We start from the raw sequence: 21296 nt of genomic DNA, 5'->3' as shown, positions 1-21296 counted from the left end.
ATGCGCTCAGTAGCTTTACATGCCAGACCCATCAGGCTAATGGGGTGGTAGTTCCCAGGGTCTGTAGTCGCTCCCCCTTTATGGAGAGGGTTGTCTGTAGCAATGCGCCATTCATTTGGGACAAAGCCTGAGGTAAAGCTGTGATTGGACAGGGCACACAGGTGTAGTGCCAGTTCGTTTTGTAGCTCAAGTAGAATGCAGCCAGGGATATTATCAGGTCCCATGGATGCTGTATTCTTGGCTTTGGATAATGCAGCTTTTACCTGTGCTGCAGAAATGTTGGGTATCAGACTTTCTTCTGGTATTATGATAGGGCCTTGGGGGGGGGGGGATGGGTAAAGTTGGCATTGAATCTGTTGGCCAGTATGTTGGCTATATATGTTGGCTCAGTATAGGAGGTACCATTGTGCAATAACTCAGAGCAAATTGCCTTGGAGGATCTTGATATAGCTATAGAAGGCTTTGTGGTTGTTTTTGGTGTCAGCTGCAATTCTGCCTTCATAGCTGGCTTTAGAGGATTTGATAAGGGATCTCAAATTTTTTTTTTGAGGCTGATAAGGGAGTTCACTTTTTTCTGCAACAGTTTCTTCCTTCTGTTGTAGAGTTTATTGATGGCTGGGGGCCACCAGATTGGCTTCCTTTTTTTGGAGGAGAGCATCTTGGTTCTATTTGGTATGGCAAGATCCATACATTTGTGTACGTGCTTGTACAGTGCATTGGTGTATGATTTGGCAGTCATGCAACTATTTTCCATTGGCATGGGTGCCGTGAAGTTAGCCACCTCTGTTTTTAAGAGCCCAAAGTCAGTTTTGGAGAAGTTTTTCAGGGTGGCCACCTTTTGGGGGGATGTAGGTGAGATGGAGATTTCCATGGTGATCAGTTTGTGGTCGGATTTAGCCAGGGAGGAATTGACTATAGGTGTGGAGCAGCAGTCTCCCATGTTGGTGATAACCAGGTCAAGGATGTTGCTTCCTCTAATGGGGGTCAGAATGAGCTAGTCCAGGGCATTGGAATTGATGAATTCCAGGAAGCGTTGGGCCTGTACATTGGTACTTGAATAGTTTTCCCAGTTGATGGAAGGGTAGTTGCAGTCACCCAGATTGAGAGTATTGGGCTGGACCTTGATAGATTCCAGGGTGCTTAGGAATGTAGAGTGAGAGTCTAGGGACATGGTTAGGGTTCTGTAGCAGGCTACGACTTGTATCACCGTCTTAACCAGTATTAGTTGTATATGGAGTATCTTGGATACATTATGCTGGGCTACCAATCTAGAGGTGTGAATATGGAGACACCACCACCTTTTCAGCTTCTGGCCATATTTTGGCACCGAAAGGTATGAAATGAGTTGTAGCCTGGGAGTGCAGGGGTGCTTTCTGCCTCTTTAAACCAGGTCTCCATTAAAACACAAATGTCGGCATTCTCCATTTTGAGGAGAGCTTCGAGCGAGTGCATGCTGGGATTTAGACTTCTATCATTGAGCAGCATGACCCGCAGATTGCATTTGTTTGTAGCTGTTATGGTGGTAGTTTGGTCTTTAGAACTCTGCCTAAAAAGGCACTATGGGGGTGGCAAGAGCCTTAGCCAGTAGCTGAAATCCCAGGGGTGACAGATGCAGGGCTTCTCTGGCAAAGCATCGACGTCTATCATGTCTTCCCAGGCAGACAGACACTGGATCCCCTTAGAATGACAACAAAAACATAGCCAATTGTTGAAGTCAATCATTTTCTGCTTGTACTGTGGTATCATTCTGGGTGACAGTAGAATACTGCTCAGGGCTGGGGTCATACCTGCCTGGACCACATAATCCAAGACTGGGTCCTTTTTTTTAAATAAGAAACATCTTTATTAAACCATCAGCATTCATACATTTATATAATTGAAAAACCACACCAACATAATGATAGTTGCAAGCATTTTATGTCACAAACCATGCTGACACACTCCCGGTTGGCAATATTATACATCACTTATAATCTCCCCAATCTTTCTCACTCAAACATTACATAGCTCATTTAAGACCTGCTGCCTTTTAACCCTCATTCCTTCCCTATATGTATTGTTCCCACAATTCCATTTTGTTTCCTAAGTAATTTGTGCAAACACTTTTCTAAAGATCCCACTTCCAGTTGTTTTATCTCTGTTGCTATATTCACTACATCTAGTAAAGTTGGTCTAGACACTGATTTCCATTTTCTAGTAATTGCTTATTTGGCAGCCACCATAATTAGACTCAGCAAAGCCTTACTCTGTCTAGGCAGTTCTGATTCTGTATCATTGTTAAAGAAAAAATAATTTCCCTAGTTACATCAATTTGCTCACCCAACATCTCTGACAGAGTAGTCTGCAGGGAATGGCTTGCACTCATTCTCCCAATGTTTCTGGGACTTTGAACCAACACAGGCCTGCCCAAATCAGCTGTCTTTGGACCTTGTCATATGCTTTCTCCCAGTCAAGGAATGCCTAGTTGGATTCTTTCCTCATCTCTAGCTTCTCAACTATTTGTCTCACAGCAAACATCGGGTAAGTTGTGCTGCATTCTAATCTGAATCTGAACAATTAATCTCCCATCTTACTTTCTACTACACTGTGTATTCATTTATTAATCACCTTCTCCAGATCTTTCATGCAGTGTGACAGGAGTTTCATACCTCTGTACTGCTCACAGTTGTGGATGTCCCCTTTGTTCTTGAACACTGGTACTAATATGCTTATTCTCCAGTCATCTGGGATACGCCTTTCTCTCCACACTGCTATGAGTACCCTCAGGAGCCATTTCTCCCTTATCTCATCCAGCATCTTGATCATTCTGCTGTGACCTCATCTGAGCCTGCTGCTTTCCCTGATATCATTCTGCTGTGACCTCATCTGAGCCTGCTGCTTTCCCTGATATCATTCTGCTGTGGCCTCATCTGAGCCTGCTGCTTTCCCTGATATCATTCTGATGTGGCCTCATCTGAGCCTGCTGCTTTCCCTGATATCATTTTGCTGTGACCTCATCTGAGCCTGTTGCTTTCCCTGATATCATTCTGCTGTGACCTCATCTGAGCCTGTTGCTTTCCCTGATATCATTCTGCTGTGACCTCATCTGAGCCTGCTGCTTTCCCTGATATCATTCTGTTGTGGCCTCATCTGAGCCTGCTGCTTTCCCTGATATCATTCTGCTGTGGCCTCATCTGAGCCTGCTGCTTTCCCTGATATCATTCTGCTGTGGCCTCATCTGAGCCTGCTGCTTTCCCTGATATAATTTTGCTGTGACCTCATCTGAGCCTGTTGCTTTCCCTGATATCATTCTGCTGTGACCTCATCTGAGCCTGTTGCTTTCCCTGATATCATTCTGCTGTGACCTCATCTGAGCCTGCTGCTTTCCCTGATATCATTCTGTTGTGGCCTCATCTGAGCCTGCTGCTTTCCCTGATATCATTTTGCTGTGACCTCATCTGAGCCTGTTGCTTTTCCTGATATCATTCTGCTGTGACCTCATCTGAGCCTGCTGCTTTCCCTGATATCATTCTGTTGTGACCTCATCTGAGCCTGCTGCTTTCCCTGATATCATTCTGTTGTGACCTCATCTGAGCCTGCTGCTTTCCCTGATATCATTCTGCTGTGGCCTCATCTGAGCCTGCTGCTTTCCCTGATATCATTCTGCTGTGACCTTATCTGAGCCTGCTGCTTTCCCTGATATCATTCTGCTGTGACTTCACCTGAGCCTGCTGCTTTCCCTGATATCATTCTGCTGTGACCTCAACTGAGCCTGCTGCTTTCCCTGATATCATTCTGCTGTGACATCATCTGACCACGCTGCTTTCCCTGATATCATTCTGCTGTGACATCATCTGAGCCTGCTGCTTTCCCTGATATCATTCTGCTGTGACCTCACCTGAGCCTGCTGCTTTCCCTGATATCATTCTGCTGTGACCTCATCTGAGCCTGCTGCTTTTCCTGATATCATTCTGCTGTGACCTCATCTGACCTGCTGCTTTCCCTGATAACATTCTGCTGTGACCTCATCTGAGCCTGCTGCTTTCCCTGATATCATTCTGCTGTGGCCTCATCTGAGCCTGCTGCTTTCCCTGATATCATTCTGCTGTGACCTCATCTGAGCCTGCTGCTTTCCCTGATATCATTCTGCTGTGACCTCATCTGAGCCTGCTGCTTTCCCTGATATCATTCTGCTGTGGCCTCATCTGAGCCTGCTGCTTTCCCTGATATCATTCTGCTGTGGCCTCATCTGAGCCTGCTGCTTTCCCTGACTTCATCTTCCTTAGTGCTGCTCTTACTTCTTCTGTGTTGAGCTCCACCTCTCCTCTCACTGTAGGCTGTATCTGGGGCAGTACAGCATCTGTGAGGTTTTCTGCATTCAGAAGTAGCTGGAAGTACTTCTTCCATCTGCCTTTGATGTCCTGTGGAATCGTCAGCAGGTTGTTGCTGACATCCATCATGAAGGGTTTCTTGACTATCTTCTTTATCTTTCTGTCTTTGCCTTGCAACTTGATATAATTTCCTTGTGCCATCTACTGAGTCACTTTCCAGAGGCTGGTAGAGTGCCTCTGATGCCTTGTTCTTTCCTATTGCATCTCCTTTCTTAGATTTTTTTGTTAGCTGACCAGTATTTCTTCCTAGCCTGGTCTTTCCTTTCTAGCTCCCACTTTTTCCCTACACTCCTTTCTTTTGATGACTTCCTGGTCTTTTGCATTCCACCACCAGCTTTCCATATATACCTTATTTCCATACCTGGCTCAGCTGCATCTCTGTTATGCTGTTCACACACATGCTGATTTCAGACGCTGCCATTCTTCTTCAACTCCACCTATTTCCTCTTCTTCTTGAGGTGCTAGAGCCCTGAGTAATTCTTTGAATTGTTCTGCTTTCTCTCCAGTCATCCAGGTCTTCAGCCTGGCCCTTGTTGACCTTAGGGCCTTCTCTGCTGTTTATAGAACTATCTAAAACAGAATGGTTCTAATTTAAAATTAATGGGAGCAGTGAGCAGAAAAGATGTTTCACTATATTTCTTTCATTCCAAATCGGCATGGATAAGTGAAGCAGGCTAGGCTTATAGTGCAAACAGTTCTGTTTGTGACTACAGACTCCTGAGATTTGAATCTGCCCTTTATAATTGTAGCTAGTCTAACGTTATGAGGAAAAGAAAGGGACAGGGTGATAACATCCTGCATGGTTTTACATGAGGGTTAGAACAGTTTCAAAATAAAGGAAGGTATGTTGTAATGCAGTAAGAAGGGAGTGGGATTTGAAAGAAAAATATATGAGTGGGTGGGAGGGTGGCCTAATGGTTAAGGTGTTTGCCTTACAAACACAAGGTGCAGGGTTTGAGTCTCACAAAGGATAATTGGCTAAGCTTAAAATGGCTCACAAGGGCAGTTAGCTTAGTACTAATCTATGAATCTATGAATCTATGAGTTAGAAAAATTCAGTGAAATCTATAAGAAAAGGTAAGGGGAAATGATAAGAGAAAGCTATATAGAGATATTAGAGATCATATAGCTTTTTTCTTCATAGGGGAGATGATGGTGAGGAAAATCTTGGCTAATTTAGTCATGAATAGATTAAGAATGCTGTAAAACAGGTAAAACTCCTTAATGCAGTACTTTAGAAGAGTGCTAGATAGTCACTGAGAGGAGACTGTTCACATAGACAAAATATTCAAATAACAGTGATGTGAAGATGAATAGTGCTAGAGTAACAAATGATATCCATTATACAGTTTTGTAAGTTCTAAATTCAACATTGGAGAAGGTGAATAGCGCTAGAGAAACAAAATATATTCCTTATACAGTTTTATAAGTTCTAGCCTCAACATTAGAAAACCATTTAGGTATGTTATTTAAGAAAAACTTGGATACAAGGAGAGATCTTCAATACTGGAGAATAACAGATGGAAAACTATTCAAAAGTGGTGGTTAGGAAAGACTTAAAAGTAATGTTAATAAGATGAACTCTGATAATTGGCAAGTTAATGGAAAGGTTACTGAAAGAAAAAAAAATGGATCATTTTTTAAATTGTGCAGAATCTGTCAGCTAAAATCACTTTTGCTTTGCTTACTGAAGCTTTTGCAAGGCTAATTTATTAAGTTTGTATCGATGTGTCAAAATAACCAGAAGAAGAAAAATCTACTGATGTGCTGTGTCTTTATTCAGGAAGATGTTTTGTGCAGTTTTTCATAGAAAGTTAATTAGGATACTGAGAAAAAAACAGGGTTTAGAAGTTGTTGGAGATGGGTGGGAACTAGTTAAAAGATAGGAAGCAATGGGTTACATTTAGTAGTAAAGCACGAGACAGGTGAAGCTCTGTAATAGTCAGTTTTGAATCCTGAATATTTCTTTACATCTGGATAAGAGTATTGCTGTGTTTGCAGATGGTGCCAAGACTAAGCCAGAACAGGAAAATGGGTTGTTAATTTGTAGAGGGAACAGTACAGAATAGAAAGTGGGCTTTTAATTGGCAGTGAAAAGAAATGTACAGCTGTTCATTCTGAAAAAAATAAATTTAATGTAGTTTGGATAGTTAGGAGTAAGAAGCTGTTTGGGAGCAAAGAGATTTGGGTGTGATAATATCATGACAAATAAAGCATGTAGTGTATTAATTATGTAAGGTATTAATTAAGCATAATAAGAAAATGTAGAAAGGAAATATAATCTAGGGAACTAGAGGTTAATTTACTGTTGTACAGATTCCTGCTGAGTATGCATGTTTCTGAATAACATTTATGAAAAGAGATATCATGATGTTGCTTGTACAGAAGAGACCGACCAAGCTCATTAAAAGAGATGAGTCATCTGAGTTATAGAGAGAGGCTCGGGAGTTGTATTTTTTTATACTTTAGAGAAAAATAAGGGGAGTACATGATTTGGACTAACAGAATACGGAGATGGTCACAGTTAATGTAAAGGTAAGGGTGAATGGAGGAGACTATACTATACAGCTGGAAAGGAACTTATACAAGCTTGACCACATAGTGTTGTTTTCAATGAAAATGTGGCAGAGAAATAAATATGTTGCCTGCTTATTACATAGTTAACGATGGCCTTAAAAGTGTTTTTGATATTTTGAGGTTGCTGTATTAACAGATGGAGAGGCTGATGTGAGCTTACTTCACACATCTATTGATTGGGTATACTCTGGTCTTTTTCCAGTGTGCCTCATCTGTTTGTATGTTGATATTTCATGTAGTGGTATGAAACTTTGCAGTAATGCAGGGCATGAACTCACATATTACCTCTCATTTTGAAAATGCCACCCAGTTTGCTTCATTAGGCAGGGCCTGATTTGTCACTGTCATAAAGTAATGACTATGTTACTGACATTTTTTTCAGTTTTAGGTTACATAATAAAGACTTGACTATGATAAAGTATGAAGTAATAATTATTCAAGATTCCACATAGTTTGCATGCATTATTTTACAATTTATATCAATAAATCAATTGTCATTGATCCAATGTACAAAAACTCCTCTCTGTGAATAAACTAATCAAATCTGCTGGGCATGGTCTATACTCATATCATGTTGCTAAGGCCTGGAAAGTCTTACTTAGGGAGTATGCAGCAAGTCTGTACTCCCTCCGGTCTTTTAAAACCATTCTGAAAGTCTTCCTAGCCAAAATGTAGCTCTGTTCTTGCTCAACCACTGGATAAACTATTTCCCTAATTATGAACAAGTAGCGATTCGTACCTTACACCTCCTTACTCCCCTGTCTTCACTCACTTCCTAACTGCAACATATTTCTATCCTCTGACTCTCTATCTAAATACACCATCACCCATTTTTTTACTACTGCATACTGCAGTTCCTGTTTGTGTTATACTAACTTAGCTTTAATTTCTCTAAACTAGCTAAACTTTCTCTAACTATTAAATCATCGTTGTATAAGTTGCATCTATTTTTAACTTATGTTTTCATATTACCTCTGGGAATAATTGTTTAAACTGTAAATATTTTTATTGATTTTTATTATTATTTTTGATATTCAAAAATTATTGTTCTTAAATTTTTTTTGAGATACTTTGGAGCTTTTCTCCCCAGGTCGCCACTGAAAATAGGCACCCACCAATTCTGACTTTTCCAGTAATCAGATGCCAATGAATACGTAAATAAATAAACATATTGCAAGAGTTGTTCAACCAATGGATACTTTTAATTATTGATTAAGCTTTATTCCACAGGGAAAATGTCATTTTCCATATGATCCCTCAAGAGCATAGGCAGTCAGAAAAATGTCCACAAAACTTGTCCTTTAGAAAATGGCTGCAGTCATTGTTTAGACTCATGGTACTTCTTTTTAAATCTTCAGGCGGAGTCAGAAGATAATTCCTTTGTTCTCAGCAGTGAGACCAACATGGCCACAGTGAAGAATCTAATCCCTGGGAAGATTTATGCCTTCCAGGTGCGTGCTCGAACTTCTATAGGCTATGGACCATACAGTGGCAAGATGTACTTCCAGACTCTTCTAGAAGGTAAGATCAATGAGTTGAATACTGGACTAAAGTAAGAAACAAATAAGTAAACTAAAAATTAAATGTCACAATTATGAGTATTTGATTTTAGCCTTTTGTAGTCTCCCTTCATCACTTCAAATTTATTCAGGTCTCCATATGGTTGTACTTGCACACAAAGAGTGAAATGTCTTTGAAACACACAGAATCCTGTACTGGTCTTAAATGTGTGATGAATGCATCATGGTTGTATTCAGACAATTTGTGTGACTCTCGGAACTGTAGGATAGGTATAGAATGTCTTTTATTAATGAGAATATGCACCATGTGTCAGACAGCTCTTGAGTGTCCAACTGGATTAGGTTCATAGGTAAGTACTAGGCTAAGTGTTTTTAAGACTAGCCATGCTTCCCAAAGGTGAGAATCAAACCCTGTACTTTGTGTCCATAAGGTAAACACCTTAACCATTATGTCATCCCCCAGTTATTCAGTGAGAAGTGAGAACTGTTTATAACTTCCAGTAGTTTATTCAGAAGATGTGTTTGTCTCTCAGATTGGGGGGGGGGCAGGATATCTACTGCCAAAACCCTCCCAACACAATGACTTGGGCAACAAGTTTAATTTTTAGGAATGGTCAGTAATAACCCAACTGCTATCCAGACACCTCCCTTTCCAAATGAATCACTAGGTCTGATGACTGAATCCCATGAACCAGTTATTTATTGCATAATGTAGGTAGTACAGATGCTAAATCATAGAATTTCTAACCAAAAAGCCTGAGTTCACCCCCCCCCCCCAAAAAAAACAAAATGTTTTTTTGCGGAACATTTATTCTTTATGTCAGGCTTCTGTAAACTCAGAAGCCATGTAGCTGAAACACTGGTATGTCCTTAAGGAGTCATTTGCATGTATCCTATGGATGTCTACTACAGAAGGTTTAGGGAACTGCACAGTGAAAACATTAGTTTGGCTACTTTTTTCTTGTGGTGTGTGTGTGTGTGTGTGTGTGTGTGTGTGTGTGTGTGTGTGTGTGTGTGTGTGTGTGTGTGTGTGTGTGTGTGTGTGTGTGTGCGTGTGTGTGTGTGTGTGTGTGTGTGTGTAGCATGATCACTATACAGAATGTTAACATATGGATGTGTTGCTTTAATGGAAGTTAAGTTAGTGTTCTGAGAAGTGCTGGGAGAAGTGAGTAGGAGAAAAAGTGTTTATTTTACCAATCTGTGCGTGTTTTTAGGGCATAGAGGTAAGTGATTTAGACATTATGCTTACATTCTGTATGGCGATCGCAATACAGTGAAGTTAGGAAATTAATTTTTTTCCATTGTATTGCGATCCTGGAGTTGGTATATTAAATTTATGGGGAGTGGGGGGGGCAGAGCCCCCAAATGGGGGGTGCAGGGGGGCTTACCCCCTGCAGAAATGTAGTAAAAAGTGTGTTTGTTAGTTTGGTATTGTTATAGGTGGACGATATGTTATTTACATGTGCATTGTAGTATTCAATCTTATGATGCAATGTTTCATTGTTCAGAGATTTCATTAATGTTCTTCGTGTTTCACTGTTGCAGTCATTACATTTGGGTAATCCTGCTGGCAGGTTGCCCTCAGCCAGCCTGAATTCCAAAGTCTTGGGTCCTGCATCGGTTGCTGTCACCCCTTCCCTGACGTCAGGTCGTCAGGGGTATAAAAGATGCGGCCGACGCCATTTTCTTTAGTCTTTCTTGCCGTGCAGTGCCCAAAGCAGAAGCAGTTTGCAAGTGCCGGTCGGCCGACTCCTGAGACTTTCGTGTTCGAATTTCAAATCCGAAGTCTTCAATAAAGCTAATTACCCCATTGGGGAAACTTTTTTCTTGCTCCAGACCGATGTCAGAAAAAAGTTAATAATTGTATTTCTTGTGGGAAGCAAATACCTCATAAATATTTTCATTCTTACTGTATTCCTTGCCTAGGCCCTGATCACAACGTTTCTGGTTGTCGGTTTTGTGCTAGATTTAACCAACGCACTATTAAGCGTCGGTATGATTTTGCTTTAAACTATTTTGGACACCTGTTTAATTATCCAGAAATGTCATTGGATAGCCATCTGACTACCAGAGTTCACAAGAAATGCAAAGAAAAGGAAAGAGATAGACAACCGAGGCCCAAAACCGACGACGAAGCTTCTCCTTAGCCAGTCGCTGGTTCGCCGGTTCTCAGTGAGGCACTTTCGCAGCCCCTGACACCCACTACTTTAGAGTCGCAGGCCGCTACCGACTCCCACGTGGAGTCGGCCATGCCGCTGCAAACTCAGGATATTGGAGCCTCGGATATTATCCCTTCAGATGGGTCTGGAGCCGCTGAGCAGGCACCGGCTTCTGAGGGTGTATTCAGACCTAAACATCTTTACATCAAACCAACTTCAGCTTCAAAGGCAAAGCCTAAAGCACCTTCCAAAGCAAGGAAACAAACTCAAGAGCCACGTGGTCAGGCCTCTATGCCCAAAAAACAAATGCTCAAAATGGCCGAAGACTTGATTACCTTGATCAGGGGTTCCCATCCCCCTCCTGATAAGAGGCCTAGGCAAGATACAAGGACAAAACGTTTAAACCAAGAACAAGCAACTCCACGACAAATCGGCTGCCAAATAATCCTCCACTTTATTAGTACAAGAAACACCATAAAAATCTTCTTTAAACACCGTTAAATCAAGCGCTTTCGCCTGATCGAATATCAGGCTTTATCAAGACAAGTTCATTTTGGATGTGCCAACCTTTAAATACTGTTGTCCATTAAGACTTAATTAAATAATTACAATAATTACAATTATTACAATTAGTCAATCCGAAATTGGATTTTAAAGTGCTAGTGCTCTTCCTTACAATTTAAACTACAACTATCATTACTGTAACTTCATTCTTACAAAGCGTTTAAAATCGCTTAAGTGAACATTATCCACATAATCCAAAACGTTAAAATTGCTAACTAGAAGTTAGTCAAATAGGAAATACACAAATCATGCTTTTGCAAAGCTTAAATGTACATCAACAACTTGCACATCAAAAGAATGTAAACACATAGTTAACAAATGTGTTAAAAATTGTTCGTTACAATTGTATTCAAAAGGACACCACGAACACCTCAAAGTTGTTTAAACTGCCCTTGTTGTTGAAAAAATACATAGTATGTGTATTTATATTGGTGGTGCTCAAATGCACTCCATAAAATTAAAACCTTAAAAAATTGAACACCAATATGCTAGAAGGTGCGATGTCACTTTTTTTACCATTGTATTCTACAATACCCAACGCTCTTACACAATCTAAAAATCCATGAGCCTTGTTTAACCAATAACTCAAAAATACAGTGTGAATGAACATCCATAAGTATATTAAAATGTTAAAAACTTTGAGTTACGTAAAATAGTTTTTAGCAAGTTGTTGATGTACATTTAAGCTTCGCAAAAGCATGATTTGTGTATTTCCTATTTGACTAACTTCTAGTTAGCAATTTTAACGTTTTGGATTATGTGGATAATGTCCACTTAAGCGATTTTAAACGCTTTGTAAGAATGAAGTTACAGTAACGAAAGTTGTAGTTTAAATTGTAAGGAAGAGCACTAGCACTTTAAAATCCAATTTCGGATTGACTAATTGTAATAATTGTAATTATTGTAATTATTTAATTAAGTCTTAATGGACAACAGTATTTAAAGGTTGGCACATCCAAAATGAACTTGTCTTGATAAAGCCTGATATTCGATCAGGCGAAAGCGCTTGATTTAACGGTGTTTAAAGAAGATTTTTATGGTGTTTCTTGTACTAATAAAGTGGAGGATTATTAGGCCTAGGCAAGAGACTGACTATGAATCTTCAGATCAGGTTTCCATGTCTTCATATTCCTCTTCTGATCAGGAATATTCTCTTCCCCCCTATGAGGATTCTGATGCTGAAGAATCTATTCCTTCAGCTTCTCCTCCAGAAGACTATTCTTTTGGGGAAACCTTACATACCATGAGGGAGCATTTCCACTGGGAGAGCCAAGATTTTTTAGAATCTAAAAAGAGGCTCAGGGATTTCCTTTTACTACTTCTACACAAGCCACTAGCTATCCCACCTGTGTTAGACATTGTAGATGATGTGTTTTCGGAGTCTAGTTTTACCCCTGACTCCTTACCTCCAGCTCCTGTTAAGCCTGACAGATATTACAGGGTTCCTGACTCTCATAAATTCCTTTTTAAAAACCCTGCTGCAGACCCAGAAACTATTTCTCAGGTTCCCAAAGGAGTTAAGGCTTCCGCTGCAAAAAGCTTGCCCCCTCTGACAGAGATTCTAGGGCACTGGATAGATTGGGAAAAAAGGTTTACACATCTGCTACCTTGGCTATAAGGGCCTTAAACTGTCAGTTTCATATGCTCAAATATCAGCAACATGTCATGGCATTGCTTAAACAGAAAATGTTAAACTCTGAATGTGCAGAAAACAAGGAAATGCAGGATGTATTGCATGCAGCTGAACAAGTTGGAAAGCATGCTTTGCAATGTTGATTTGATTCTTTAGAGGCCTCCTGCAGGGCCGCAGTTACAGGTTCTGTAATTAGGAGGCATGCTTGGTTAAAGGAACAAAATCTGCCTGATCATGTTAAAGTTAAATTATTAGATGCACTTTTACAGCATGATACTTTGGTGTTAAGGCAGAAGAAGTGTTAAAGAAAATGGAGGACAAAGCTAAATCTATGCAAACGGTCAAAGATTTTTTACAAGTACAACCACCTAGGTTTAGTAGACACTGGCCAACAAAGAATTGGTCCTTTCCTGTGTCAGACAGACCTCAAAGGGGCAGATCCATATGCCCTAGAGGCAGATCCTAGGCGCAAGGTTCATACCGCTCAAAGCAACGGGGGGCTTCTACCTCCAAAGTTGGAGAAGACAAATCACAACCATACAGGAAACAGTCCCAATAACTTCCCCCCTGCCTGCACCAAGCACTTATCTCCTGGCAGCACCCTTAGGGGGAAAATTAGCTCTTTTTTCTCAAAATTGGCACATTATAACCCAGGACAAGTGGGTTCTAAATATCGTGTCACAAGGCTACAAGTTCCATTTCCATACCCTGCCAAAGGCAAACGGCTGGCCAGATTTGCCAAAAAATCAATGGGCAGAGGCACAAAAACAAGTTTCATCCCTCATGGACATGGGGGCCATTCAACAAGTACGAGAGCAAGACCAAGGACAAGGATTTTACTCAAGACTATTCTTGGTACCCATAAAGGACAAGGCCTGGAGGCCATCTATTTTGAACACATTCCTGGATATACCAAAATTCAAGATGTTGTCTTTGTAGCAGCTTCTGCCCATGCTGGGCAAGAATGCTTGGCTTGTGACTTTAGACCTAAAAGAGGCATACCTGCATGTCCCAATCAGACAAATATGCAGAAAATACCTCAGATTCAAGGCTAGCTCAATGCATTACCAATTCTCTGCACTGCCCTTTGGCTTATCTACTGCACCCAGGGTCTTCACAAAGTGCCTGGCACCAGTAATTGCATTCTGCAGACAAAGAGGAATACAAATATAGCCTTACTTGGATGACTGTCTAATTCAAGCAGACAACAAGGACATTCTTCTACAGCATCTGGCGTTTGTGAAAAGACTTCTAACATGCCTAGGGTACACAGTCAACGAAAAGAAATCAAAACTAGTACCCTCTCAAGAGATAATATTCCTGTGTGCAAGCTTAAATACAACTGCCCGGATGGCTTATCTCACACCAGACAAACAAAGGCAACTGACTACCTATTTCAAAATGTTGGCAACAAAGGCCCAGTTATCTGCAAGAAAAATTCTACAGGCTTTGGGCTTCATGGCATCCTGCATCCTACTAATTCCATATGCAAGACTGCATATGAGGAAACTTCAATGGTGCCTAAAAAGTGTTTGGACTCAACATTGCCACAGCCTGGAAACTATGATTACTCTCATTCCCTGCCTGCAACAGGAGTTTCGATGGTGGGCAAAGGCTTATCACCAAAACAAGGGACAGCCATTCACATTACCCCCAGCCAGGCAGACACTAACGACAGATGCATCAGATTATGCCTGGGGTGCCCACATGGCAGGAAGATGCATTCAGGGCACATGGACCTCAAACCAAATGCATCTACATATCAATCAAGAAGAGATGCTAGCAGTTCAAAATGCCCTGACAGCCTTCAAGGACCTACTTCATCCAGGACAATTACTGATAAAGACAGACAACACCACGGTCATGTGGTATATAAACAAGCAGGGGGGTACACATTCCTACCCCCTTTGCAGACTAGCCATGACTTGTGGGACACAGCATTGACTTACCAAGTACAGCTGCAGGCACAATTCCTGCCAGGAAGGAAAAATACTCTGGCAGACGAACTAAGCAGAAACCTCATGGATCCCCACGAGTGGCACCTGGACCCACAAGTCTTCAGCATGATAACAAGAAAATGGGGATGCTCGGACATAGATCTATTTGCCTCCCCTCACAACTACCAACTAAAAAGATTCTGCACAAGGAATTATCACAGACAAGCATGGAAAGTGGATGCCCTATCTTTCATCTGGAAAATCCTATCATTATATGCATTTCCCCCTCTGCCTCTCCTCCCCAAGGTACTCCTAAAGGTCAGACAGGAGAAGTCAAGGATGATACTGATTGCCCTAGACTGGGCCCACCAGTACTGGTATCCAATACTAAGGAGCTTGTCTCAATGCCCAGCTTGGACCTTACCTCAAATACCTCAGCTACTGTCCCAGCAAAACAGTCAGATCCTGCACAGCCAACTCAGAACTTTAAACCTGACAGCATGGTGAATAATGTAGTCATACAAAACACACCTCTCAGTAAAGCTGTGATGTATGTCATTTTGGAAGCCAGAAGGCCTAGTACTAGAAAATCTTATGCTGGAAAATGGAAGAGATTCTGTGCTTGGAACCAGACACAAGGAACTGATACAGCTGTGCCAAATATTCCTTAGATTTTGCAATACTTAACTGAGATGCTGGACAAAGGCCTATCCTTTTCATCTATTAAAATTCATGCCTGTGCCATTTCGGCTCATTACAATGCAGAGTCACCAATCTTTTCTCATCCATTATTAAAGCAATACCTCAGAGGAGCCAAAAATTTAAGACCTCCAAGGAGATCACCAATGCCTGCATGGGACCTCAACTATGTCTTGGAAAAACTCACCCTGCCTCCTTTTCAGCCAGCTGCCACTGCTGATATAAAGTTTTTATCTTGGAAAACAGCTCTGCTCCTAGCAATAACTTCTGCAAGACGAGTTTCAGAGCTACAGGCACTCATAGCTGTGGAACCTTTTATCATTTTTTATCCAGACAGGGTCTCTCTGAGGACAAACCCAACATTTATGCCTAAGGTGGTGTCCAGTGTGGCTCTCAACGAAACTATTCACCTGCCAACCTTTTACCCAAATCCACAGAACAAGGGGGAGAGAATTCTGCATTCTTTGGACGTACACAGACAGCTTAGATACTACTTGGACAGAACCAAAGTTTTCAGAAAGACAGAGCAATTACTAGTGACATTTGCTGCAGGATCACAAGGAAAGGCTATCTAAAAGCAAACTATTTCCAAGTGGATAGGCCACTGCATTTATTTCTGCTATGTACACCATGGCAAGCCAGTACCTAATGGCATTAGGCCACACTCAACCAGAGCTGCAGCCACTTCAGCAGCCTTTCTCAGGAGAGTACCTACCAAGGACATTTTAGAGGCTTCTACTTGGAGTTCAGTGCACACCTTTACAATGCATTATCATCTGCCATTCTACTCTAAATCCAGGGCAGTCTTTGCCACTGCAGTTCTGCAGGGTCTCATAGCCGCTCCTAATGCTGTTTAGCTCCAGCCTCCCAACTTTAGCTTTGGGACTCTACCCAAATGTAATGACTGCAACAGTGAAACACGAAGAACATAGTACAGTTGTGTACACTTACCATAAATGTAGATGTTCGAGTGTATTCACTGTTGCAGTCCAGGTTACCCACCCACCATCCCCCTCTCTTCTGATGTAACCTATCTTACCTTCTCTGATTTATACAACCTATGGGGTGTATTTGCTTGTAGATGAAGGTAAAGTTTATATTGGTGCATGTATTTTTATATATATATATATATATATATATATATATATATATATATATATATATATATATATACATTTTGGCTACCCTTTTAGGGGGCACCTGACATCTGGGGCAAGAAAAACTAAAGAAAATGGTGTTGGCCGTATCTTTTATACCCCTGATGACCTGATGTCAGGGAAGGGGCGACAGCAGCCGATGCAGGACCCAAGACCTTGGAATTCCAGCCGGCTGAGGGCAACCTGCCAGCAGGATTACCAAAATGTAATGACTGCAACAGTGAATACACTCGAACATCTACATTTATGGTAAGTGTACACAACTGTACTTTTTGGGTTTTCAGTGTTTTGGGTTTTCAGTGTTATGGTCTCAGTGTTTTGAAGTTCAATGTTATGAGATTTCAATGCTTTGAAGTAGACCCGTCTATCTACCTATATCTATATCTGTCTATCTATATATATCGGGTCTATATCAGTTGAGCGAAAACGCCTTTACGTGAATACGAATACATCGAACCATATTGTGAGAAGTACGTAAACCGTGAACGTCCAAAACCGCAAATTCCGAAATGTCGATTTTTTTTTGGTTGGCCCATCTGCGGTATAGCTCCGTAAGGTAAGTGTGCCATAGATAGAACTTTAGGGTTAAGATATGGGTTAAGGTAAGTGCATAGATAGGTAATGTATGTACGATTTAGTGCAGTGTTAGATGTAGGGTTTTATTAAGTGTATGTATGTGTTTTATTTATTTTGTTTGGGTGTATGTCTGTAGGGGAAGAGTGCAGTAGTTACGGACCTTAGGGTTAGGGAGGGGTTAAGGATAGTCCACAGGTAGTTGTGTATGTGGGGTTTAGTGTAGTTTTGGAAGTAGAGTTTTGTTAAATGTATGTATGTGGATTATTTATTTTGTTTGGGTGTATGTCTGTAGGGTTTGGTTAGTGTATGTATGTGGTTTATTTATTTTGTTTGGGTAGGTATTAAGTAGCGGGTGGTGGGGTTGACTGACTATGATAGTTCGATATTTTATTTTTCGCGGTTTAGTGCGTTTAGGATTTTCGCGGTTCGAGGTATAAGGGTCAATGTTTAGGTATTCGCGTAAAGGGGTTTTTGCTCAACTGATATCGATCCATATAAATATATATATATATATATATATATATATATATATATATATATATATGTGTGTGTGTGTGTGTGTGTGTATGTGTGTGTGTGTGTTTAGATATAGATATATACATGTATATCTCTCTCTGTCTCCCTTTCCTATTTAAGCACCATGTGATACATCGGGCAACAAGCACCTTCCAATGCTCATTATTTCTGTAGCAGTTAGGGGTTTTATGGGCTCAGGTCCTTGAGGGGTCATTTGCATATATCTCGTGGATGTCTACTACAGGATGTTTAAGATTAGTGCACATTGAAAACACTAGCGTGGCTATTTTATTTTTCTTGTGGTGTGTGTGTGTGTGTGTGTGTGTGTGTGTGTGTGTGCTTTTATATATATATATATATATATATATATATATATATATATATCTCTGGATCTCATTTCATTCATCGAATTTACATTTAATCGAATGTGAACTCACCGAGACAACTTCAATGAAACAAAACTATGCCGAAACCTCAGTATCGAGTTCCCTTTAAGCAAAATCTTTATTGTTATGCTGGTAGTGTGAGACACATTTATTTATTTATTTATTTATTTATTTATTTGCTGTTGGTTAACCAGGATAGTCCATTGGGCCAAGTGAACCCTTTTTCAATGGAGTCCTGGGGAGAAAAGCTCCATCAAAGATTACATGTTACAGAGATTTACAATTACATATCATACAATACATAGCAAGGTACAGAGGTTATAATCAGTAAAGTTAAACAACAAAATATAAAAAATAGCAAAATAGAAACAAAATAATATCATAAGAAAACCATTTTTTAGAAGGATAAGGAAGTGAGTAGATAGATGCAGAAGGCTTTCAGGATGATAAGTATTATTAAGAAATTGATTACTAGCCGTAATAGAGAAAGTGAGAGGTGGAAGACTGGAGAGAGTGGAGAATGATTATGTGGGGTGGGAGCAGGAGCATGTTCATACCAGTTCAGTTGTTTGGCAGATATGCTGGTAGGTTTAAATATATTCAGCTAGTTTAAAAGTAATTTTACAGCACTCGTTGCTTTGTACATGGAGGTTGCACTACAGTAAGGATCAGGGAATCTACCCGTGTTGTCACTGTAGTGCGATCTTAAAGTTGGTATATATAATTTGTAAGGAGTGTGCAGTAGGTAAAGGGGCTTGCAGTGAATATGTGTTGTTGTGTGTCTAATTTGTAAAAAATCTGTTATTTCGGTGTTTTGTCATTCGGTATCGTGAAGTTTTGGCATAGTGGTATTTCATTAAAGTGGTCTCTGTGATTTCACGTTCGATTAAACGATTAAACATGAATTCAATGAATGAAATGGCACCCATAAATATATATATATGTGTATATATATATATATATATATATATATATATATATATATATATATATATATATAGATATATATATATATATATATATGTATAAATATATGTGTGTGCGCACGTGCATGCGTGTGTGTGTGTGTGTGTGTGTGTGTGTGTGTGTGTGTGTATATATATATATATATATATATATATATATATATATATATATATATATATATATATGCATTTATTTATGTATTTATTTATTTATTTTATGTATTTGTTTATTTGCAGTTTGTTTGCCAGGATAGTCCATTGGGGCCACAAGGAGCCCATTTTCAATGGAGCCCTGGGGAGAAAAGCTCCGGAAAAATACATACATATATATATATATATATATATATATATATATATATATATATATGTATATAGTACACATTGCACATATACATTACAGATTATCTCATAGGAATGCAAAGTAAATATGATATTAAAAGGTTAACAATGATAGAATGCATCAGTATAGTTCATTAAAAAGCAATAAAAAAAATATTTTTTTTGTATATGTGTACGTGTTTAGGTATAGATTCATAGGTTCATATGTTCTTAGGTAGCTACTAGGCTATCGGCTCAAGGGCCTAAGTAAGCCTACCAACAAGGTTCCCTGGCTTACGTCACTCAAGAAAGTTAATTTCCTGTGCCCCTGTCAAGCAGAGCCACAGAAGTGATCCCGAGGTGTATTTCCTTTTTCCCATCCACTCATCAAGATTTTTCTTGAAGAGTGCTAATGAGGAACTTTGCTTGACATAGATGGGTAGCTTGTTCCAGAGTATAGGAAGTCTCTGGGACAGGAATCTATCCCTCCATAGGTTCATAGGTTGATACTAGGCTATCTGCCGTAGGGCATTTATAAGCCTAGCTAGAGTGTGTTTGGCTTTTGCCACCCTTTTAGATTAGTTGACTGTGCCTCTGTATAGTAGGTCACAGAAGAGATCCCAGGGGTAAACAGCATGTCCTGTTTATTGTGGTGACATGGTTTAGTTCCCTAGAGTGTGTAGCTTGGAGGGATTGGGATTTCTTTAGGTGTAGCATGTCCAACAGCTCTGGCTTTATATGTTAGGCAGAGATCTCCTCGGAGTAGGCAATATTTTACAGAGTAAAGCTGGAGTTTTTTGAGACAGTCTGTGTAGAGCATCTGTTTGAGGCCAGTAATCCTCTTTGTGAGGTACTTCTGTGGCCTTTCCAGCTGCTGCAGATGTCTTGTGAGGTACATTCCAAAAGGGGTGTTGTACTCTATAATGGGTCTAATGATTGCCGAGCAGAGGGGAACAATGACCTCTTTTTTCCTGGATGAGAACCCTTTTGTGATGAGGTGTGCCACATAGAAGGATTTCCTGACTACTGTGGAGATGTGATTTTCAAAGGAGAGACTGCTGTCTACCTGGGTCCCAAGGTCTCTTATCACACATTTGGCATTAAGTAGACTGCCATTTATGTTGTAGTTCATGGGTACAGAGTTTTTACCAAAAGGGATGACAATGCACTTTTTGGCATTGAGTTTGTGGCCATGCCTCTAACACCAGGCTTCTGTCTCAGAGAGGCCCTTCTGTAGGATGTCCACATCATTTGAGGACTTGACTATGGCTCCTAGTTTGCAGTCATCTGCAAACTTCATTAGCCAGAGGCCTTCTGTGTTAGCCTGTACTTCAGAGAAGTAGATACCAAACAGGAGAGGTCCCAGGACTGAACCCTGTGCTACTCCACTTGTCACTGGTTTGAAGTCAGATTTGGAGTCTGCAACATTTACAGTGTGGGTTCTGTCAGTGAGCCAGTTGGAAACCCATCTTGTGATGTAGGGATTTATACCTAGTTTAGTGAGTTTAGCTATAATTCCAGAATGGGGGATGGTGTCAAAAGCCTTGGCGAGGTCAAGATAGGCTGTGTGAACCACCTTACCCTTGTCTATGGCTTTGGTGACTGCCCCAAAGAAGTTGATCAGGTTCAGAAGGCATGATCTGCCTTTCACAAACCCGAACTGGGTGGGGTCCAGAGTTTGGAGGTTACCAGTGTCTTTTTTTATGAGTTTCATGATGACACGTTCCATGGCCTTGCAGACCAGGCTCATCAGGCTAATAGGGCGATAGTTCCCAGGATCAGTGGTGCCTCCCCCTTTGTGGAGTGGGATAACTGTTGCTGTGCAGCTTTCAGTGGGCACAAAGCCTGACGTGAGACTATGATTGAACATGGTGCTTAGGTGGGGAGCCAGTTCATTCTGAAGTTTGTGTAAAACACAG

At 40.5% G+C, this 21296-nt stretch overlaps 1 protein-coding gene across 1 annotated transcript in view; it reads left to right on the top strand.

Annotated features, from left to right (window-relative positions):
* LOC122808722 (ephrin type-B receptor 5-like) overlaps positions 1-21296 on the top strand; it is a 1437003-nt gene that overhangs the window by 1360788 nt on the left and 54919 nt on the right. The window contains exon 7 of the mRNA XM_044079715.1: positions 8306-8468. Coding sequence (XP_043935650.1) covers positions 8306-8468 — 163 coding nt within the window. The remainder of the gene's footprint in view (positions 1-8305; positions 8469-21296) is intronic.

This window comes from Protopterus annectens, chromosome 8.part0, assembly GCF_019279795.1.
Source record: "Protopterus annectens isolate FY-2018-M chromosome 8.part0, PAN1.0, whole genome shotgun sequence".
Taxonomy (NCBI): Eukaryota; Metazoa; Chordata; order Ceratodontiformes; family Protopteridae; genus Protopterus; species Protopterus annectens.
Note: the sequence above shows the minus strand (reverse complement) of the source record. Positions and strands in the feature narration are given on the sequence as shown.